Here is a 24,617-nt window from a genome sequence, read left to right on the forward strand (position 1 = left end):
TTATTTTGATAAAATGACTCTTATTTTGTTTTTAATGGGCAATATTTGTGTAATTGTGTTCCCACTTTCTTGTAAAAGTCATGTAATTTTTTAATTAATATTTGTGGTTAGAAAACTAGTTTGACAAGTGATTGAGAAATTAAACACCTGTTTTAGAAGTTGCTATAACACACACAGCAATTAGCCAATTACAATATGATCTTGTATTTGTCAAAAGTTTGCATGCATCATTCATCCATAATCTATACGTCATTAATTTCTTATACCAATTCTCTAACTGTTTTTTGTCAATAAATATTTTTTAAATAAGATGGAAATTTCTTGATGATCTAATACATATATTTATTTAATAAATTTAACTTATTTCTTTTTTTAATTAACTTTTTCATATACGGAAAAAAGAAAAGGCCATGTACGATCGATTACCTCGCACACCCTATAAAGAATCTAATTATATTCTTTTACATATGGTTTTTCTATCAAAGCGACTTTAATAATAATAATAATAATAATAATAATAATATTATTATTATTATTATTATTATTATTATTATTATTATAATGGAGATTTTTTTGAAGTAGGATAAACTGTGAAAGTAAAAGGGTTAGATGAAAACTAAATTAAAAATATTTCTAAAAAGTGATATTTATATTTAATGAGACAAAACCTAATCCTCAATAACAGAGACATTAAAGTGAACTGTCATTATTTGGGCTGCTAGTGTTAATTAAAAAATAAAACGTAAATAATGGTAACATTTTTGCTAGTTTGTAATATTATATATAGAAGTATACATTAGCCTTTCGAGGAATAGTTAACTTAACTTATGGATTTGGGTATATTTTCTATGTTACGCAAAAGTACTAGTCGCAAAAAAATAAAATAAAATAAATTTAATTAATCAGATATGTGATTTAGGATTTATTAACTAAAAATATTTACCATGAAAGCAAATAGTTGAAAAAAATAATAATTCTTGTATGAGATCTTTAAACTATGAGATGTGCTCATACATGTAGTTAATTTCTTTAACTAATTAGTTGAAGATTGTAAGCAAATACCTTAAGGTTATTAGTAATCATTTTAAGACTAAAAAGTAACCACTATAAAACTGTAAATGATCACTATAAAGTTATAATTTTGAGTTTATAAGTGATTATTTTAAGATTATAAAAATTAATTAATGAAAAACTGTAAATAATCACTCTAAAATTAAAATTAACCTATTTAAAATTATAAGTAATTATTTTAATTTTATAAATGATCAATTTAATACTGTACTAATGATCACTTAATCAATTTATTTTGCAAGTCCATATGTGGGCTGGCCCAATTAATAAGTCAGGCAGTTGTTTTCAGTCGCAGAAAAGATGGGCTACACTGCTACACGCCAGCAAGTAAACATGGTCACTTACGAAAACCATAAGGACTAAAAATTCTATGAGTATTAAAAAAAAAAAAAATACTCTTGTGAGAGACTGTCGTTCGATAAGACATCCTCAAACTAAAAGCTCATATTCTTATAATACGTATTAAACGAACTATTTGATTTATATTTAAGATACATCATTCAATAAAGCGTCTCATACAACAATTTGTGTTTGTATATAACATATGCATTGTCTTTTAAATTTAGAGATGGCGATGAAAGAGCTTTGGGCATCAATTAATTATGAACTCTGGTCCAAATCTAGACTCAAATGTGTTTTAAACCTACCTAAACTTACGGAGTTTGAGGAGTGTGGGATCGTAAATGCACTCTTAATGGGTTTAAATGGGTCTTAATCTATTGTTAACACTTTATATATTTTATATTTGTTACTTGTAAGGTTTAATTAAAATTAAAATCGATCTACATGTAATATATAAGTCTAAATGATCATATTAATATAATATTCGCTAAAAATGAGTCTAAGAATGATTATGAGTTGAATAATAAGTCAAATTTTTTGTTAATACAATATTAGCACATTAAATCCAAATTCATACCAAGATTATGAGCATCTTTGGGTTAGTATAAAATGCCATCATGCTACTAATTAATTCTCCTCTTTGGGTTTATGAGAAAATTAAAATACCATCATGCACCATAATGAAGAATCAACTTCTTTCGGCAAAAGAAGATGCTTTTCTCACCTTAATGGGGATTAAAAATAGAAACACCTTAATACCTTATCAACTTGTTCATTTATAATCCTTTCTTAATTTTAACTATAATGCATCATTTCACCTTTGGACACTTTGTACACCTTCTTATTTGATTGTCTAGTATTATACTCCCTCCTATTCATCTTAGGTTTTCCATTTACTTTTGAGACACTATTCATTTATTACTCTTAAATTGCATTTTATTATTAATCTATAAGTTAAAACATAGTCATGTAGGATCTTATTTGATTTGTTTTGATATAAAGATTATTAATATCAACTTTTTATAATTTTTAACTATACATAACTCGATATATTAAGGATTGAATAAGTGCATTGGATAGAGTGCATAAAGTAAATGGGACACTTAAGATGAATAGGAGGGAGTAATTTTTTTTTAAAATTGATTATGAAGTGTAATAGTCAAAATATTTGTATAGAATTAACTAAATATTTATCTTTATATATGTATATAAAAATGTATATATGCTATATTATTTAATATAATAAGGTTTTTAGTCAAATAATCTGCCATAACCTAAACCAACACATATCTAAATTCCCCATAAGGAATAAAAATGCTCACATATGCTAAAAGCTTAGCTTGATAGTTGTAATGTTTTATAATGTAAATAATGTTGGGGGTGTTTTACAAAATAATGTATTGGACAATTTTAGCTTATTTTGATATAAATAAAAGTTTAGTGGTCAAACCATTTAATGCTAATATTTGGTAAATTAGCTGGTTGGAACAACTTATCGTTATGAATAAAATGTTTTTGAATAAGTTGCTCATAGCTATGGGTTCAAAATTAGCTAGTCAAACAAGTTAATAAATCAGTCATTATAATCAGCTATCAAGAGTTTGCTAGACACCCTGTTATATATTTAATCATACAGAAAAAGCAGCATCATATTTTATTAAAGGGGGAGCCTTATTGATCCTAACTAAGATATATAAGAAGTTACGAGATTGTCATCAACAAGCACACAAACCACTAATTAGATCAACAATATATATTTACATACAAATGGATAAGATCTTGATCAACCTCCTTGCTTCAGCTGTCTTAGCAGTGTGCTTGTTGGGTACAACAGGTACGAAATCTCTTAAATTTGTAATTTTTCTATAATAAGAAATGAAAATCAAGTCTTGTTTAAGTCTAAGCAAGTATTATTATACAACTCAATAAACGAAGAGAAAAGGTAACTCACGTATAAACCCAAAAAAAGATTCACTATTAAAACCAGTTGATAGTAGTAGAAGTTACTCATCAAGTTTATAGAGTGACACATACTCTTCTCTTTTCTCCGATGTAGAACAACTTCATATGGATAATAATGGATACGTTAACATTACTTGGGTTTAGTTTTCACCTACCCCTCCCCTTATCCACGTATAAAGTACTTCAATTATTAAACTCTCTTTAGGATGTAACCTCATCATATCTGTGTACATACAACTCTCTTTTTATGTGGATTTTGTTACGTACAAGCACAATAGATTAATTGTATGTAATTCGTAAAAAATAACATCTATTATGATTGTAATTCACAAAAGTCCAAAACTTTAAAACAGTAAATTGCAAATTATTCTGATTATAATAATTTTTGTTAATAATAAGCAGAGAATAAGTCCAATCCCATGTGTGTTTTCACCGGGGCCAATTTTGTGATTTGAGAAATTTAGAGTGAAATATTAATTATAGGTCTCTAAACCCCTAATTATTAACTATTAAAACATATTCCTTTTAATATTTTTGAATATGTTCATAGCATAAGCTCGACTTCTTCCCCCTTATAGGGTCGGCCTTTTTATTAAAAAATAATGATCACTCAACAAGACTTTTGTATGGGTTACTAAATGAATGGTCTTAGCAGGGACAGCAATACGTGATGAAGAAAAAATGCAAGTAGTAGGACACAATGTTATTGCAGAAGGATTAACAGAGATTGATGATCATGATGTTGTTTTGGAAACCCTAACTATGAAGCAAGGATCAGCTGAGCAAGCTCTTAAGTGTGAACCATTTAATCAACCTTGTTGGCCTGAAATGTTAATCAATTGTTGTCCTCCTTATATTTGCTATAATACATTTCCTTTTGGGGGAGTGTGTCACTAAATCTAAGCACTCACTTATCTGACTCGTATTAAGTATTATCTTTGTTTCTTTGAAATCGCTATATATTGACTAAAAATATGAATGATTCGATTAATCTAGTGAATTTCTAAGGGCAAAGGTGTCGTATTTTGATTGGGTTAAGTGTTTTTCATATTGTTGTTTTTTAAGAGTGTTATTTGCTTTGGTGCTTGTTGTCTTTTGTGGGAAGAATAAAATGTAATCTTGTGTGGTTTAGATTCGAAAAGTTGTCATTGTTTGATGTGGCAATACTTGTGTTTGAGTTTTCTATTTTTGTAAATGAGATCTAAAATAGATCTGGTTAAATACTTAAATGTATTACTTCCGTTTAGTTGGGCTTACATATATTACTCAAAAAAATTTCACTTAGTTAAGTCTTTTAAGTCATACAGTGCTAATACAAATTAACAAAGAGAGTAATTATTTAGTTAATTTATAAAAATAATAAAAAATTATAAATATTCAATCCAAGGAAAAACTATATCGGATTTCTGAATTTTAAAAACAACCTGACTTGTATCCAATTTCTGAATTGGATACCCATTCTAAATTATCTATTATTCTAAATTGAATATTGAATAATTCAAATCAGATTATTATGCACGCCCCTGTCCAACACTATGCTTGTTGGTGCAACTCTCCATCTACTTGATCATATTGTTTCATGTAACCACCTATAAGGCATAATTGGTGCTATTAAGCCTAGTTTAATCTTAAAATTATAATTAACTTGATCAATCATACATACATTAATACATTGCTATGGCTCCACAAGAAACTTTAAACAAAGTAATAGAGTACAATCCAAGTATATTATTAAAATGTTTATTGTTGTTATTTAAAAGGGAGAATAACAAAAAATGAGGTTGCTGGCTTGCTACCCTTTGATTGAAGCTTGTATCATGCATGCACCATTCATACTCCTTCCGTTCTTATTTGATTTTTACACAAAAAATATTCTATTTAAGGAGAGAAACTTATACATGATTTTTTTATGATTATTATCTATAAATTAAAATATATTTATATGAGATATAGTATAAAATTATCTCAGCAAATAAAAATTATATATATATATATATATATATATATATATATATATATATATATATATATATATATATATATATTTTTATATCATGCAAAAAATAACATCAAATCAGAATGGAAGGGGACGTTACAAAGTACAAAACGTGCAAACAACATACTATTACCAAATACTCCTACTACGTTTTCCTTGCACTCCACACCTTATTACTTCATGCACTACGCACACTACAACTTATAATTATTACTTCATGCACATATCAATGTATAATTATGAGTTGCATTTTTAGTATTCCTTTGTCACATAAAACACCACCTAATTGTGTGATTAAGCCTCAAAGTGTAAAGAAATTAATTTATTCAAAAACTTAAACTAATAGTTGATATTCTATGCTATGTTCTATTATGTCTCCTCACGTAATTGTGCCCTCTAGGCTAGAAGAGTAATTACGTACAACACATACCTTCTTCATATACGAGGCTAAATATTCCTCTTCAAACAATGAGGAGTTGGATGATATTTTGTCTATTGGCTTCTGGTATTATGTAAAGAATTCAATTTAATTAGAAATTTAAGTTAATGGCTGAAAACCTAAAATATGTTATAGAAGTATAAACATCAAAGAAGCAACTTATGATTGGTTCTTTTAGTTTTGTAAAATTTATATTATCTTGATATTTTAATTTTTGTTTTAACTACTTTATTTAATTTACTTTAATTTGACTATATTATAAATTACTTTATCTTTATTAATTCTTATGTTACTAAGTGAATTAAAATTCATAACTTTTCCATACTTCTCCCTCTATAATTATTACAACAATATGACATTGACGCGTATTAAGAAAATGGTAGAGATAATTAAATTGTGTGGATAAGATTATAAAAGTAAGAAAAATTAAAAAATATATATAAATAAAAAGTAAAGAAAATGGTGAGATAATTAACCAAATTAACAAAATAAAATGTAATAAATTTAAGATACAGACTAATATGGAATGTGTACGTTACAATCTCATGAAAATAAAAAGTAAATTATTTTAATTAAAAAAAAAGGAAATAGTAGCCCCATCTTTTGTTACATAATTTGGTTGTAAGTACCTTAGTGATGACGTCTATTGAAGGTCCACAATCACAAGGTTACATACCTTAATTTTGAGGTCTTGTAGCAATCACAAGGATAACGACACCATTACAAAAGGTACAAATAAACACAAAGGTTTCTAAAACGAACTAGCTAAAGTACACCACCCTTCAACGCAAAGTAACCCAAATTCAGTTACTTCACTTCCTTTTCCTAAGCTTTACAACTAATGAAATTCAAAAAGATTTGATAATTTGATATTTACTCGAGAATTAAAAATCTCTATTTAGAGTACAATGAATTTAGAGTTTAAAGTAGTTATTTTGGTAAGTTTTGCCTTTTTTAAAAAAAAAAATTTTTTTTTAGTATTTGAAAAACTATTTTCTACTCGAAATCAGATTTGTAGTGTCCGAGAATTTTAGAATTTCTTACTCCATCAAGTTTAGCTTTTAAATCTAAATAAGTTTAAAATAAATACATGAGAATAATTTAGTTCTAAAATGAATTTAAACTAATTAAAAAAATCATAAATTATTACAAATTTACGATATGTTTGAACGATTTTGAGTTTGAATATAATAAAAAAATTAAATCTACACCTAGGGCAAAAAATTCAAATCTAACCTATACCCACATCTTAACAAATAAAAATCATTAAATTTTAAATTAAAATAAAATCTAAGCCGAACTCAGATCTTTTAACCATCTCCTTATGACATTGACTGACTAAGTGACCCGGTAGACTATCGGGACATTTCAACTCTATCCTAATCAAACGGTCTCAAACAACCCCCATTCAAGAAACCAATGGTCTGGATTTCATACAAGTTTTTTGTGTGGGGTTTTTCCTTTTTGAGTTATACTTTGAGGAGTGAAGTAAAAACAAGACAGGAAGAAGAGTGCAGAAAACTCCTGAATCTTTATGCTCCACTTCAATCTATTCGTGAGAACCGAGTCTTGATTCTAATGGATAAATAGTGTAACAATTATAAATCCCATTCTCATCTAACTTATTCATAATTTTGTTTGAGATAATCTTAACGTAAAACGCTCTTTATATAGCTAAATAAGCCAACTAATATAATTATTATCATATGAAATCTTTATTTTAAAGTCGTTTTATCGATAGATACAAAAGTAGCTCAATAAAAAATAAATTATAATCTACTCTTAATTCCCATTTGTTAAAAACTAATTTTGTCTCAATTGAAAAGTAATTCATCTGTTTCATTTTAAATGTTTTTTACACGTTTGTTAATGCACTAATTCAATATTTATTAGCAATAATTGTGTATAATTGAAAATTATAAAAATTAAATATTAATAAACCTTATATTGAGACAAATCAAATAAAATCTCTTTTGACTATATTTTAATGCATGGTTTATTCAAAAAAAATGTTTTAATACATAAATTACGAATAAAATATGAATTAAAATGATTAATGAATCGTAAATCAAAAATAGGGTATTTAAAAAGAAACGAAAAAAATACTATTTTTTAATATATATTAAATTAAATTCCCATATTGCGGCTGCAAAGCTATCCTCTCCTTTTCTCGGCCCACCCGTAATAAAAAGAAAAGTGCCCACTGCCCACCACTCTATAAATCCTCGACTCGAGAGAAATAAAAGAGTAGGGAGTTAAAAGCATAACATCATTGCATTTCTTGTGACACAAACTTTTCCTTCTCCATAAAAAATTTGTGAGTATTTTTCTTAATCTGATGTTTCATTTTGTTAAATTTTGAATCTTTTTGCCTGTTTTTTCTTTAAATCAGTGTAAAGTTTCAATATTGATCATTAGTTTTTGTTGATCATTTATTTTCCTAATTGTTGATTATTTAAATTTTTTTTCTTTATTTTATAGAGAATCTGAAGGTTTCTCTGTTGAATGATTAAATTCTCTACATGGTTTTTCTTTTTTATTTGTTTATGTATTTTATTATGATTTTGGGATTTACAAATTTCTGTAGAAGTTTTGAGGTCATTTTCTGATTGCATGCGTTTTATATTCTGTTGCTTTCATGGAAGATTATCAGATAATATTTTTGAGTTTTATTTTTGTTTTACATGAAAGTGGGAGAAAGATGAATAATCAAGTTAAGTGTAAATGAAAATTAAAGTAAAAGTGTGCGTTAGGGTGAAACGGACTCATACTTTGAATTGAGTAACGTAGCAAAAAAAAAACATAAAATAAAATAAAAAATAGAATAAAAACATGCTGGTGGTATTTCTATTATAGTTATTTTACTATGTTTAATATTTGTGATATAATTATAAGAGTTTTAATTTATGATTAGTGTTAGTGACTTATGATTATAATTCTTACTATGATTAATCTATTTGGTTAACATTATGACCATATTTTAGCTTCCATTGAATTAAATTTAATTTCCTAAATTTTTGACACACCAAATTCTCGTTTTTGTCAAAGAATCGCAAAAGCTTTAAGTTTATGGGTTGAGGCGGCCCTAACATATGTTATATACTAGTTAGTGTAGATGTAGCACAAAAACTTTTCATACACAGGTAGTTGAGATTAGAATTCGTGACCGTTTTTTGTCATATTGGCTTTTTATATTATATCAAGAAATCAACTCAACCAAAAGCTTACATACTCTAACAATTTTTAGCAGTGTAACCTAATTCGCTTTTTAAATTCGCGACTCACTCAAATTTGCCCAAGAATATAGCCCAAAGCCGACTATAATTCGCTTTTTGTGATTTGCGATTCGCCAGGAGATTAGCGAATCATGTGTGATTGGTTTTTAGTTACGAATTGAATTTCGTTGCGTGTAACATTGATTCACTTATTTCTGTTCTGTATTTTCCCTGCTATTACAACATACTTTTCACAATTTTCCTCATGTTTTTAATAAAATGACAGCAAAACAAAAAATGTCAATGGAAAAAAAAATCAAGAAAAAAAATCCTATGAGCTAAACTGTATGCTATGGAATATACCAAGAAACATACATGTTTCAATTCTCAACAACTCCACCAGACAGTATGTGCCGTGTTATAACTCCTCGAGTACTATTGGAGGATCCGATGATACACCCAAATCGATATTGTCACAATAAACTCCTACTAATTTAGCCAGCACACGTTAGTATTCGTAGGTATATGGTTTAATATGAAACTTAAATGCTGTCAATTGACAGCATTTCTGGGCCTTGTATCCGCCCTTTTTTGTGAGGAGGAGTGAAAAGAGTATCACGTTTGTACGGGTTGAGGGATCCAACAGGGAACTTGAGGTGAAATGAAAAGTATTTATGTAGTATTGCCTTAGATATTTGTAGTAGGTAGTCATTTCACTGTTATGTATGCCATTAGGCTGGAAAGATTTAGGTTGCATACATCTATTAATGCTCCTTGATCAACACTGGTATGATTTATATGCAGTCTAGATATCTTTTATTTTTAGCTACTCTGTATGCAACATATGACTTTAGCTATTAAGCTTACTAGTATCACCATTATCTGTAATAATTCTTTAATGTTTTAAGTTATACTCGGCAATGCCACAACAACGATGCCAAATCCTTACTCCCAATCCCAACAATATGAATGTATTATATAATATATACTACGTAATTTAATATTGAGGCCCTTAATTTCTGGGACTCTGTGCGGTTGAACATGTTTAACATGCTGAGAATTTCCCCTATTTATGGAGTATATTGATAGTTCTATGAAAGTTGAGGGTTGAGGGAAAACCAGGAAGTATGCTTCATGTTTTGAGCATACTAAATGATGGTGCGAGTATAACACCTTTTATATACCCAGGGGTTACATTTTGTTGATGATACTAGGACAAAATGCAATAGAACGGTTAATTGGTTATTTCTTATAGTTGTAGCTCTTAACTTTTCTTCCTTAATAAGATGGACATGTATCTATGCATTGAGTGTGTGCTTCTACATTCATTGACGGGTAAAGGAGTAAAGTTGCGGTAGATTAGTAAATTAGCGACAATCAACTTAAACACCATCACATCTTATGTCATAAGCCAAATTTGGTGGACATGCTTATTTTAAAGTGTCAACTTAAGATCATTTCATATCTTGATAGTTGGTCTTTAATGTAATGCATTAATAGGTGAGGATGGCCAAACACAATGTGCTGGTGATCCAGCTGTTCCTTTCACTTCTTCTGCTCCCATTGGCTCTTTCGTTATCTAATGACGGGTTGCTTAGAGTTGGATTGAAAAAGAAGAAATTTGATCCTAATAATCGTTTTGCTTCTCAACTCGGGTTCAAAGATAGGGAGGTGCTCAAATCTTCCTTTGACAAATATCTCTTTGGCAACTCTAAAGATGTTGGGGATGTTGATATCGTTGCCCTCAAGAACTACATGGATGCTCAGTATTTTGGGGAACTTGGAATCGGTACTCCTCCTCAGAAGTTTACTGTTATCTTCGATACGGGTAGTTCTAACTTGTGGGTGCCTTCATCAAAGTGTTACTTATCGGTCAGTAGCTTGTTGTTTTGGCTTGTTTTTGTCTTTGTAAAATCAGTTATCTTAAATTCTTATGTTCACGTGTTTTTGTTTACAGATTGCTTGCTTCTTCCATTCAAAGTACAAGTCTGGTGCATCTAGTTCTTACAAAAAGAACGGTACATCTACTTTCTTCATCCATCTATTTAATCACGCTTTAGCTTTTTGATATATACTCTAAGGAGGTGTTTAATATGAGAAGTGGAATGTAAAGGAAAGACAATGCTTAAAGAGGGGTAATGGTATTCTTGGTAATGGTATTCTTAAGTATATAGAGGTGTTCAAAACAGACCGATGACCTTGATATTCACCTGACCTTGTAACGGAACCTGATTTGACCCCACTTAAAAATGGATTTACAATTATGTAAAAACCTATGTGGATACAAAACTCGATTTTGAACCGAAATCAACCTGATGACCCGAATAAACACCTCTACATAAGTATTATATAATTAGTTGTTTGGTATAAAGAGGGGTAAGAGTGTGAGAATGGAGAAAGAGGAAATGCGAAAGATGAGTTTGCTTGTTTATCCCACATTTCCATCTCGAGTGAACATGCCAAATCCTTGACTCTCTTACATTGGTGTGGACTCTTAGACTCTTTGTTTGGACCAAAAAACATGAAAACCCGGACTCTCTGTTTCCCATACTCATAATGACTTGAGTTATGAATCCGAGTAATATATACAAGTATACTTCCTCTGGCACTTTTTAATGGCAATGTTAGACGACTTCTTATGTGAACTTTGTCCTTTTTTTCCAAATTTATAAAAAACTAGTATCATATGGGATCTTGTTGGATTGATCTGAATTAATATATTGATATATGTTGTTTTTCCGTGAAATGAATGATCAAGTTTTTGCTATTCCATGGATATTACACAGGAACATCTGCGGCTATTCGTTATGGAACCGGAGCTATATCTGGCTTCTTCAGTGAAGATAATGTGGCGGTTGGTGACCTTGTTGTAAAACACCAGGCAAGCAACATCAACTTTCCTTCAGTTATAACTTGGTGATAATTGATTAATTAGTTTAATCAAGCAAGAAATTTTCTATTATACAGGAATTCATCGAGGCTACTAGCGAGCCTGGTATTACATTCATGGTCGCCAAGTTCGATGGCATATTTGGACTCGGATTCCAAGAAATTGCAGTTGGAGGTGCTGTTCCAGTATGGTATACCTCTACTGATTAAATTCCCTTTAAACATCATTTTAGTTGCGGATATATTGTTTGGCCATTTGTGGAACTAGGCCATACATAGATTAACGGCCCGTTTGGTTAATGGTACTGATTGGTGGTAATGGGAGTGATTTGTAGTGTAAGTTTTCATGATATGTATCATGTCATTACCATTGTAATGAAAGGATCATAAAAAAAAATTGTTCACCATTTTTCATTACCACCTAATACTACATGTTGTAGTAGTAATGCATTGGAATGAATTTTGTGAAGAAAATGAGCTTGTTGACGAAGAACAAGTATGGTAGTTAAATTTATCAAGAGATATTCTTACCAAATTACACTAATATTTCATTACCATTCCACCATTTAGTACCGATTACCAAGCAGACGCTAAGGGTTATCTTAGTTCCAAAAGTATAACATCTGTTATCGTACATACCTGTATGTGGCTTCATTCTTTTACCCAAACGCTAATACGTCTTACTTGTGCTAAAGGGACAATATGGTCAAGCAAGGGCTAGTCAAGGATCCCATTTTTTCATTTTGGCTCAACCGGAACGCTGAAGACGAAGCAGGAGGTGAACTTGTTTTTGGTGGGGCTGACCCGAAGCACTACAAAGGCAAGCACACATACGTTCCTGTAACAAAGAAGGGCTATTGGCAGGTATGAGTTTCTTTGATTCTCCTACGTTAAGTGTGTCTGCTGGATATATATACTAACTCTAGGATCTTATGCACACAATCTGATTGTTGGCAGTTCGATATGGGTGATGTTCTTATCAATGGTAAAACAACAGGTACGCTTATTTTCAGTCTCTTATGCATTTGTTACGAGTAGAGGGAGTGGAAATTAGAATTTAATTGCATTCGTTACATTAAAGTTCCAATCTTTAATGTTTTGGGGAGCTCATCTTTCTTCGTGAGTCTTTTCGAGTTAGCTTTTTGCGATTCTGACTTCTGATTGACTTGGTGATATCTTCAGGGTACTGTAATGGTGGATGCGCAGCTATTGCTGATTCTGGAACATCGTTGTTGGCTGGGCCCACGGTTAGCCTTTCTTTTCATCTTTCAGTTAGTTTAGTCTTGTTACTATGTCATTTATATTCCACTTATAAGGTGATACTTCCCCTTGGTGCTTGTTGATCTTACACATTTATTAGACCTGAATGGACGAATAGCGTATGGTCTAAAGAAACACCAACTACATCTACGTGAAAACCTTGAAATATAATTATAAGGGTACAATAGAACACTCGAAAGACTAGATTCATTGTTACCTGGAACGACGTTCGGTTTGAACAGTGAACAGAACGGGAACAAGGAACGCAACTTAGATTGACTCGAGAACGCTTGGGTACGAGATACACTGTATAAAAAATATATTTGGAAAAAAAAATGATTTTATTGCTTTAAGAAATTGTTTTTGAGTGGAATTTTTTTAGTTTTCTAGGTTTCATCTCGTTTTTTCCTCCCTTCTTTTTTCTTTAATTTGTTAATGAAGGCCAAAATAACATTTTAAAAGGTCTTCTACACTGAGACGTCACCTTGAATGATTTAGGTAGTGTTTCGTGGTGATTGGAGACGGATGTTCCCGGATCGCGGAACGTGGCAACATTCCATGTTCCACGTAACTAATAGATTTGCAAATGTATCATTCCCTAATTGTTGCTTGTTCTTTCAAAAATCCATCAAAGTGTGGTGCTAGCATCTTATCTTGATTTTGATTGCAAGTTACATGTTTCAAATTTGTTGGATTTTGAAGGAAACATGAGCAGCTGTTCATACTTGGCAATGAATTTCCCGGTCATTCGTAGGCTTTTATTACTACTATCCGTCAAAGTTTGTTTGCACAAATGCATCAACTAATGGCCGTTGTAATTATGCAGACTGTTATTGCCCAAATCAACCAGGCTATTGGGGCTTTAGGCGTCGCCAGTCAGGCGTGCAAAAATGTAGTTGAGCAATATGGGGAAACAATTATTGATCTTTTGTTTTCAGTGGTGAGTTGAGTTTATATCTGTATATTGCGTTTTCTATTCTTTGTGACATCGAAGTTTTTGCTTGTATATTGCTACGCTGAATCTTTTCATATGCTCTTTTTGTTTTTTTTGTACAAATAAAAGATAAAACACACAATAAAATTTTTTTATTGATTTTGCTTCAATGTTTTTGTGGGTCAATGGGAATCCACCTCTTTGTTATCAGTAACAAGGGTAAGGTTGGGTAAATCTGAACTCCCAAAAAAATCCCATTTAGGTGGGAGCCTCTACTACGGGCATAGGCATTGGGGTAATGAAATGTTGGCCATCATTTTATGCATGTTAGACAAAGTTGCAAACTTATGCGATTATGCCAGATGTACATCTCTCATTGTACTATATTTAGCATTAAAACAGAATTGACATTCATAATTATCAAGATTTGTGTTTTGTTAATTACTTTATTTTCTTGATTTTGAATCATGATAGGAGTCACCAAACAAGATATGTTCACAAATTGGTGTATGCACCTATGATGGCGCTCACGGTGTTAGGTAGGTGTTGGATCTCGTTTAATCTTGTTTCGAGTTTGTATTCCCTTAGTTATCTTAGATCAAATGATGCCAGAGATAGTGTGGATTGGGAGAGAGAAAGGGAGACGGTGAAAAAATGGGAGAAATAAAATTTTACCGGCTATGAAAAAACGAAAAAAAATCAAGGATGGAAACGGCTATAAAAATTGAGTGATTGCTGATGACCGTGTTTGCGATGATTTAATTAGTTAATTCACTACTTGCAGCATGGGGATCGAGTCGGTGACAAATAAGGAGAGTTCTGATGGATCTTCCAATGAGCTGCGTGATGGTATGTGCCCTGCTTGTGAGATGGCTGTCGTGTGGATGGAGAGTCAACTCAAACAAAATGCAACCAAGGATCGTATATTAAGCTATGCTAGTGAAGTTAGTATTTTTTTTGAGAATGTTTTCGGATATATGATATAGTATCACTTTTAGATTCTCTTCTCATTTTGACTGTTGTGGAATCTTGCAGCTATGTGAACGAGTTCCGAATCCAATGGGACAATCCTCTGTTGATTGTGCTCATATTTCTAAGATGCCCCCAGTTTCCTTTACTATTGCAGGGAAACTGTTTGAACTTCGTCCTGAAGAGGTTAGTATGCTTCTACTGTTTAACATGCGTTCTTTGCTCATGTGACTCCTCGTGTTTGGGTTTTACCCGAATCTGGTTCAACTATATAGTGAAAACAAAAAGGTTCTATATTGAACCATAAACCATTTCTTTTGAATCTGTACGTTCATTTTTACCATGGATTGTTTGGCTTAGATGATGGTATGTTTACTTGTTTAGTCCCATTGATAGGACGTTTTTCATGTATCTGAAAGTCTATATACTGTTTATAGCTAGTGTTCTGAAGCATAGTGCAAAAATGTCGTAACGGTCATGATTGCGATAATAGACACGGTGATGTGGTAACGGGGATGGTGTAGTTTCCATATTGTCAAATACCGGCCTAAAACAAGAAATATCGGTTGGAATGGCCTGAAACGCAGGTTTTCACACCTTTATGGTGCGTGTAATACCGACTCAGTAAATTTGAAAATCTATATGATACGGGTGATACGGTGCGGTGTGGCCTTGTTTTTGCACTATCTTCTAATGTTCATTGCAGTATTCACCTGGCCAGAGAAACATAGTTCGCCAACAAATTTGCTTTTTGAATTTGTGCTTCACTCAAAATACCCCCGAAAATGGACAATAATTCAATTTTTTCGATTCGCGATGAGAATAGCGAATCATCTGAGCTGTTTCTGGCCTTCTCGAGTAATGAAATCCTTTGTAAAAATTTATTCAACCTTAAAACCCGAAAGATCCTGCCCTCAAATAGTCTCCTTAGCCTTAAAAAGAGATAATTGATTGAATTCAAAGCAACCAAAAACGGGCCTGTACCGAACATTATGACGTATATACCCAACACAAAACTGAACTATCAATCACATAGATGCAAGAACGATGCTTTTGAAATCGGAAATTAGCAATGCAAGTTTTTTAAGAGTTCCGTTGTACTTGTTTCTGTAAGAGTTCCTTTGTTGTCTTCTAGCGGGGATTAAACCCGCGCTACTATCTAAATTGTCAAATTGTAGAGTAAATGGTGTTAAAACTGGTTTACGCGATCAATACTTACAACTCCGTCTACATATACGTCCAGTACATACTCAAGATTGGTGAAGGACCTGCCGCACAATGCATTAGCGGATTTACTGCTATGGATATTCCTCCTCCTCATGGACCGCTCTGGTAAGTTTATCGATTTACACATTAACTTACGGTTATTTATCGCTTTCATAGAATAGACAATCATTGGCATTCGATTGTTGCGAGTTTGCAGGATTCTTGGTGACATCTTCATGGGTCGGTATCATACTGTTTTCGACTATGGAAATCTTCGGGTTGGATTTGCTGAAGCCGCGTGATATTGCTATGCATTCTTTTTCTTTAACTTATTTCGTGTGCTCGGTTGGCGGGATTTTCTCTTGTATATATTGTTTAGTATGATAGACTTCAGTTCAAGCAATACAATTGAAGTTTGTTGATTTACTCTGCTAAATAGTGTTGCTAAATAAAAGGGGTTTCCGTATACAATTTTAAGATTTAAGTCAGTTAAAAGTTAATTTAAATTCAAAATCATAAGAAACTCAAAGTTATTGTAAAATATTATTTTCCCTATCCCTCTTAATTAGCATCATGTGCTTTTTGGGTGAAAATTAGTGAAAAGGAGAATTAAGTTGATGAATAAGACAAAAATAAATAGAAAAATAAAATAAGTGATTAAGATGAGAGAAAATAAGTTTATAAATGGAATTGAAAAAAGAAAAATGAGATCATTGAAAATTCAAAAAGGTATAAAATTAGTAAAATAAACTAAAATAAAAAACTGTGCTAATTAAAAAAGAAAAATATTATTTAAAAATAAGTGTATTAATTCTGAAATTTAAAAAATTAAAAATCGTGCTAATTAAAAGAGACATATAAACTATTAAAATTGGTGTGCTAAGCCTCAAATTTGGAAAAACATATCCCTCCATTCCTTATTATACAAGCACTTTTGTCACTATTTCTAAAATGTTCACTATCTTTCACCTTTACCCTCTTATAGTCTTATAATCAAGTACTATCTCTATACTTAATTGGGTATTTCCTCTCTTTATTTATTTTGTTATTTGCTTATGCATGTAGTAATGGGGAAAAAAGTTTCATGTAGTTCATAACACATAAAGCAATTAATCCACATGAAAACTTGGGAACATCATCAAACATAAAAGTTCCCCTTATACCACACATTATACTTTGTTTAATATAGACAATATACCAAGTTTCTTTACTTTGCCTATGATGTATTTAGGGTTATTATTCTTTACTATTGTGAACCATTGCTTTGTTATTTTTTACTTCAACTTTCCAACTCACAATCACTTTAAATGTATATTCATCATGCAACTTGCAAATTGAAACCAATGGCTTCTAATATTGCTTCTCAAATTATGTTAAATAAATTATCATTTTATCTTAGCACAATCTATTCCAATTAATTTGTCAAGTGCGTCAAAAAATACATATATCTTCTAAGAAACTCATACCAAATTACTCCAAAATTGAATGTGTTATTAGTAACTACATCGATAGTGACTTATTAATTCAATATCATTGTTTTTATGTCAAACAATATACATATAAGCATATGTACATTTCAACGAACATATATGAATATGTACATTCTAGAACATCGAATACGAGTTGGGTCTTTTTTGAAGGATACCTCTATTTTGGAGGATCTTTCTAAAGTCGATGAACTCTTTGACCGCATTTCCTTTTTGAGTATAGGTTGTCGTCTACTCTCCCTCTCCAAATCATAATTCCTATGAGCGAGAAATGCCAGATTAACACCGCAAATTGCATCCATACTAGATACTATAAACTCCTACAAACAATAGTACTACGTTTTGTAACAACCAAACATGATGCCACAAAATTAAAAGCATCCAAATAAGTGGGTAGAACATTTCTTAAATTCCTTTAGATCACTATTGAAAGATCTCCTTCTTCATAATCTTATTTGATCATTTTGGATTGAGTTAAAAATATATACTCTATTTTTTCAATTTCGAAATTTTATAGAATATCATTAATCACTTGTAGTGTCATATGTGAAGTTGCTTCAATAAGAAACAACTAATGTTGCATACATCTAACTTCCTCAAACCCCGTATAAGACATGTTTGGAAAAAAAAGCATTAGCGTATATATACCATCCAGTACACATTAGCGTATGTCATGTTTTTGTTGTCATTTCGTCATCTTAGCTCTTGTAGCTTATATATACCATCCATATTCTCTAATAGAATAAAGCATCAACTTTCAATTCACCTCCATCCTAAGGAAAAAAAATGCCTTGTAGAGAACTACAAACACCACCCTCAATCCAGCTAGTTATAGACACAACCACCAACAACACCCTTCCAAGATCTTCAAGAGTAAATCATAAGCAGTCATTCACATGGTTGTTATCGATTCTAGCCCGACTCCATGCAGGTTATTTCAGAATCGGTCTGTCATTTGGAAGCCAAGCACTACTATGGAAAATGATTTGCCAAACTTGTAGCACCAATCATATTACTAACAAAATTATAAGCGAAAATGCATCGGTTCTCCTAAATGTCCTCAACATCCTCCCTTCAACGACTCCCCTCGTCTTTTGGTGTATGTCTTTGTTGATCTTAGCATCACTCTCCGTCTTCTACATTCTTCGATGCTTCTTTCACTTCCGCTTAGTGAAAGCTGAGCTCTTACACCATGTAGGAGTGAATTACCTTTTCGCACCTTGGACCTCTTGGCTATTGCTACTCCAATCGACCCCTATAATCTTCATCGTTCCAAAGACGACTACCCCTTATCTAATACTTTGGTGGGCATTTACCATTCCCATCATAGCCTTCGATGTCAAGATATACGGGCAATGGTTCACCACCGAGAAGAGGTTCCTCTCGATGGTAGCAAACCCGACAAGCCAGATATCAGTCCTAGGGAATCTAGTAGGAGCAAGGGCCTCGGCACAGATTGGGTGGAAGGAGACAGCAGTATGCATGTTCTCCTTAGGAATGGTTCACTACTTGGTGCTTTTCGTCACCCTTTACCAAAGATTCTCGGGTGGTGATCGCCTTCCTGCTATGCTCCGTCCTGTGTTCTTCCTCTTCATTGCTATCCCAAGCATGGCTAGTTTGGCTTGGAGTTCCATCTCTGGCTCTTTTGGTATCGGATCGAAAATGTTATTTTTCCTCTCGCTCTTTCTATTCGCATCATTGGTAATTATCTTTCTTTTGCGACCTAACTTCGCTTCTGATCATTTTCAAATATGGAGAAAGATAGACCTGAAAATTTTAAAACAAGCATTTCAACCACCATTAACACATAGTATCATCATAAAACAAACGAAAAATTACCAGAAATAATACAAATTTTTACTTATTTCTCTACAATAATACCAACTTTTGATCAAACATAAATAATACCAACTTAAGGAGTGTTAATCAAAAGTGGGTATTATTCTAAGACAATAACGAAAGATTGTATTATTGATGGTAATTTTTCCTAAACAAATTATAGACAGTGCCTTAAGCCATTAACCAAGACTTCTTAATAACTTAAAACATGATTTATGGAGGAATTGAGCAGAAAATTAAAGAAACAGGACTAAAGTTAGTCATACACGCATAGGTATATTAGTTGAGGCATAAGAGCATAATAGAACCCTTGAGTAAAACAGCCGCCTGAACAATTCAATACTCATGACGGCTTGATATCTACGCAACAAGTCGGAGGGAATGCCAAAGGGGCGCGCCAATAGTGCAAAAACAAGTTGTATCACTTTATTGCGATCGTATCATAAAAATATTTGAGCTTATCACAACCGAAATATAGGCCGAGGCAATCGCAAAACTTGCATCTGCATTGACTGCGAAATCCGTTCGTGACCCAAATAGTATTTTTGCACTATGGGCGCACCCAGTCCAAGAAAGTTCATAATATTAATTTGGAAATTTCTATAGTCCAATGCGGAGTCGCGTGATTCACTAATCGCCTTGTGAATTGTGAATCGAAAAAAGAATATTATGGTCGGTTTTAGGCTATTTTAAAACCGTTTTGAGCGAATTGCGGTTTCAAAAGTCAAACTAACTAGCGAATTATATTTCACTGGTCAAATGCCAAATTTATAGCCAATTCTTTGCATCACTCCTCCCTTCTATCTCATCCTCTACTCTCTGTTGCTTTTCTTCCTTCTTGCTCGACTATTTTAACACAGAACCAAACACAGCCCAAAAATATGTAAAAACGAAGAATGACGGAAATCTTTTTCAGCTAGTCTCTTGAGAGACGGATCTCAAAGCCAGCCCATTAAAGATTAATGCCTACTTATCGTATTCTTAATGCCTACTTACATTATCCTTAATGCTTACTTACCGTATCTTTAATGCCTATTTTCAATATCTTAAATGTCTACTTACATCATTCTTAATGCCTACTTACAATATTTTAAAAATATATAATGGGCCGGTTCAATTAAAGATGGTCTCTCAAAGAGACCGCCTCTCACAAGAATTTGTGAATCTTTTTATACTGACTTGAATGATATTTTCAGGTGAGCAGACCAACCCTCTTCAAAAAATCAATGAAGAAGTTTAACGTCGCGTGGTGGGCTTACTCGTTCCCAATAACCATGCTAGCTCTTGCATCGGTAGAGTATGCATATGAGGTGAAGGGCCATGTAGCAGCAGCCTTAATGCTCCTAGTCTCAGGACTCTCGTTCCTCGTTTTCCTCGGACTCCTGCTCTTTACTATGCTCAATGTGGCTAAGTTGCTTAATGAGAATGATCCTATTCTAAGCTTTGCAAAGGATCCAATGGCTTAATTCTTGACAGCTGATTAAAGCCTTGTTTATTTGTCTTAAATCTTAGTAATTATAGTACTATAGATATTGTATTTTGATGCTTAAAGAGATTAGATATACCACATCAACATCTTTTCAAGAAATTCTTCAGGTTCAATTTCAGAATTTTTTTTGACAGCGATTCATAAATTTCATACAGACATAATCGAAAGGATTCGTGGCCTTAAACCTTCAACGTTCACTTCCGTCCTCAGGACTAAACATTTCAAACCCAAGCTCCAAGTAGCTACTGTGGGTTGATTACTTTGGATCAAAGAATATCAAGTGCACATCAGTTGATTAAAAGATGGGATTTTTTGTTAACTTTTAGAAGAATTGTAACAAGATTCAAAAAAACAAAGTATCTGTTGAAACGTATGATATAAAAGATTACTAACCTCATAGCGGATTAGTGTCGACTGTCACATGCTGGGTTTACAAAGGAGTTAAAGGGCCATTTAGCAGCTACGTCGATGCTCAACATATCAGGATTCTAACTCTGAAGTCTTAATACTCGCTCATAAAAGTATTAACTGTACTCAGAGTTGTTAAAATGCTTCATGAGGATGAATCTATTCCAAGCTTCGCCAAAGATCAAACCATTGTCAAATGATTCACTAATTGTCTTGCGAATCGCGAATCGAAAAAGGCAAATTATGGTCAGTTTTAGGCTAATTTTGAACCATTTTGAGCAATAACCATTACCATGGTTCCCTCCACAAGACAATTGGAAGACATAGGTACAGAACGATCATCAAATATTTAACCATATTCTGACAGTAAATCAGAAAAGATAGATTTCTCCTCATAAGAAAACACAACTCATATGCAGTGTCAAAAACATAAACCAGAAATGAAAGTTGCGCGAAGATAAAAATACTATCTCAAACCATCAACCAATAGATCAGTAAACTGAAACTCTTATACTTAAAAGGGCAAAACATATAGAGTTTGACAAATGAAAAAGGAACAAACAAAGCTGAATATAGCACGAAAAATATCTCGCATAAAAATTATAAGCCAAGTCGAAACTCTGTTCAATGTTGTCCAAAAGAATTTCATAAAATGTTACAAAACAGATTAACAGGAAAACTATGGATATTAGTAAAATGAGCAAACAAACAGTTCATGATAGCATTTTGTATTCGATTCTTGCCCGTTTTTGCTCATCTTGCACTCTCACATTCTACAAAGATGTTAAAGTGTAATGGTCAAAAAGAAAGACTTAAGCGACTCGAAAGGAAGATCAAAGCAAAGAAAACTCCTTACGAATCTTTCTTCATGCCAGAATACGACAATTTCAGGTCCAAAGTCTGCAATTGATTCCGAAGCTCTTGGTTTTCCGCTAACAAACGATCATATTCAAGAAGCAGCCCCTCGGACTGCTTTCTAAGAGCCTCAACAGTAGCTTCCGATGTACTTGCTTCCTTAACCTTGCCCTCTAGTTCTGTTTCCAGCTGCCTAATCATCTCCTTGAATGTTTCAACTTGCTGCTCCCTAGCTTTGATTTCCTCAGGGCCCGCACATCTTGTATCATTCTTCTTCACAGCCTCCATGGTCTTCCTTCTTAAACGAAGCTCTCTGATGTAGTGATGCAGGCGATCAATCATTAGCGCAAGAAAGAGGATGAATCCTGCAAAGCACAAAAACAACCATATAGGCTTAATTATACTATGTCATACAATGATATTTGCATTTGGTCATCTACTGCGAGCCTATTCTCTTCAAATTTTAATAATATTTAAGAGATTTCGAATAAATGTTTTTCTAAATTTCACCATACATCAATAAACAAGAAACACTTCTGCAGTTGTTCTCATTACAAACACAACATATACAACAAACCAATTCAGTTCTCAGGTTCATTGGACAGCAATAACAAAATGGTGCATTCATTCATATATACAGCTTTATTCAAAATAGACCTGATGACCGAAATTTAACTGACCTTTGTAACCGAAACCGATTTGACCCGACTTCAAAAATGATTCACCATTATGTAAAAAACAATATAGACCCAAAATCCAATTTTACCAACCCGAAATCAACCCGATAACCCGAACAAAGACCTCTATGCAAAATAGACATTGGTTTAAAGCAGACAAACATAGGACAATCACCCAATTTCTCAAATTTAAGGATGAGCAACACATGAGTCATACATTGAATGTTTCATTGCAGGCTAATCAAACAATTCATACCTAGAAAATTCATATATTCAGCAGATCAAACAAATTCCAATCTCAATAGAAAAAAAAAAGGAACAATAATCAAACCATTTTTGAAATTGGAAAAAAAGAAAGAAAAGGATTTGATTGATGTCCATTGAAAGAAACTTCAACAAGATGCATATTTCCTAATTTCCATCACATAATCCATCCATATTAAAAATAAAAACAAATGGGGCATTCATAAAAATCACCAAAAAGAAATGCAACAGCGAAAATCAAAACTTGCCAAGAAAAATGACCAATACCTATAAGAAAATCATCAATATAATCCATTTTTCCAAAATTAAAACCAATATTTAAAATACCCAACAGATGAGAAAGTCATTAAAATGCAATGCAAATGCCGACCTATAAGAAACCCATCAAAACAATCCATTATTCGAAAATTCAACAAAAATTGACCCCCAATGAAATTAAAAAAATTCCCAATAGCTTTATCAAAATGCAATACAAATTTCAAAATTAAAACAAGCCCAAAAAAATTGATTGGGTGAAAGAGAATACCCATAAGAGAGGCTTCAAGAAGGTGCTTAGAAAAGAGGATTTGATCAGTGGGACTTAGAGTATCAGGGGCACCATCTTCACCAATTCCACGCCTTTGGATCTTAAGAATGCTGTAAAGGGTTGAAAGAAACACAACAGAAATTGTAGCAGAAACAGTTTTGACCACAATAGGGCCACGACCTCTTTTGATTTTGTCAAGAATTGCAATGACAAGCTTTCTCAAAGGAGATTTGAATAATAGGAGCATTATCATGGTGGATTCTACAAAGATCATTGTGTATAAAAGGGGAATCATCCTTTTTGTTATTGTTGATATCTGGGTGATGTTGAAGAAGAGAAAAGGGCTAAGGAGAAGGAGAAATGGGAAGAAGACTTGAAAATTAAGAGGAAAGGAGAAGAGAAATGTAAGGAATGTTGGTCTATTCCTGGGTCATCATGTTTGGAATTTTGGATGTTGTGACTTGGTAAGACCTAAAGATAAACGGGTGCCCAAATTGAGTCTTGTTTTAGTTGAGTTAAAGTAGAAAATTGGGTTTAATTCTTTCGATTTTTTCTTTTTTGGCCGAGAGAATGATGTCTAATGCATAATTGTACATGTTGTATTATTGAGTGAATGGTTGATATTAGACTTAATAATTTTTTAATTCAATTTAAAATTTCAATTAAATTTGATTTGATCTGAAAATTCGATAAAATTTAATTCCCCTTCGAAAATTTGATCAGAACTAATGATAATTCGATTAAGCTTGAAGATCATGCTTGACTAAGGATCATGCTCATACAAGCAAT

At 32.3% G+C, this 24,617-nt stretch overlaps 3 protein-coding genes across 4 annotated transcripts; 2 read left to right on the plus strand and 1 right to left on the minus strand.

Moving 5' to 3' along the window:
* Positions 1 to 8,013: 8,013 nt before the first annotated feature.
* On the plus strand, positions 8,014 to 16,836 carry LOC130824049 (aspartic proteinase-like). Its single transcript, XM_057688925.1, has 14 exons — positions 8,014 to 8,127; positions 10,526 to 10,897; positions 10,983 to 11,043; positions 11,812 to 11,906; positions 11,993 to 12,105; positions 12,610 to 12,778; positions 12,872 to 12,911; positions 13,097 to 13,161; positions 14,001 to 14,114; positions 14,583 to 14,647; positions 14,893 to 15,052; positions 15,144 to 15,263; positions 16,321 to 16,409; positions 16,501 to 16,836. The coding sequence occupies exons 2-14, from the start codon at positions 10,532 to 10,534 to the stop codon at positions 16,583 to 16,585; spliced, it is 1,542 nt and encodes a 513-aa protein (XP_057544908.1). The 5' UTR covers positions 8,014 to 8,127; positions 10,526 to 10,531; the 3' UTR covers positions 16,586 to 16,836.
* A 1,455-nt stretch (positions 16,837 to 18,291) lies between these two features.
* Positions 18,292 to 24,275, minus strand: LOC130824134 (uncharacterized). 2 transcript variants are annotated; one of them, XM_057689022.1, is made up of 3 exons: positions 23,829 to 24,275; positions 22,363 to 22,726; positions 18,292 to 19,537 (listed from the first exon to the last, which is right to left on the minus strand). In XM_057689022.1, exons 1-3 carry the CDS (start codon positions 24,121 to 24,123, stop codon positions 19,516 to 19,518), a joined length of 681 nt encoding a protein of 226 aa, XP_057545005.1. In that variant the 5' UTR covers positions 24,124 to 24,275; the 3' UTR covers positions 18,292 to 19,515. The 2 variants fall into 2 exon arrangements, with proteins under 2 accessions (XP_057545005.1, XP_057545006.1); XM_057689023.1 differs by lacking the exon at positions 18,292 to 19,537 and adding an exon at positions 22,080 to 22,279 and having other exon boundaries at positions 23,829 to 24,274.
* LOC130824133 (S-type anion channel SLAH1-like) lies at positions 18,410 to 21,826 on the plus strand. Its single transcript, XM_057689021.1, has 2 exons — positions 18,410 to 19,471; positions 20,806 to 21,826. The coding sequence occupies exons 1-2, from the start codon at positions 18,557 to 18,559 to the stop codon at positions 21,073 to 21,075; spliced, it is 1,185 nt and encodes a 394-aa protein (XP_057545004.1). The 5' UTR covers positions 18,410 to 18,556; the 3' UTR covers positions 21,076 to 21,826.
* Positions 24,276 to 24,617: the final 342 nt, after the last annotated feature.

This window comes from Amaranthus tricolor, chromosome 9 (genome assembly GCF_026212465.1).
Source record: "Amaranthus tricolor cultivar Red isolate AtriRed21 chromosome 9, ASM2621246v1, whole genome shotgun sequence".
In the NCBI taxonomy this organism is placed as follows: Eukaryota; Viridiplantae; Streptophyta; class Magnoliopsida; order Caryophyllales; family Amaranthaceae; genus Amaranthus; species Amaranthus tricolor.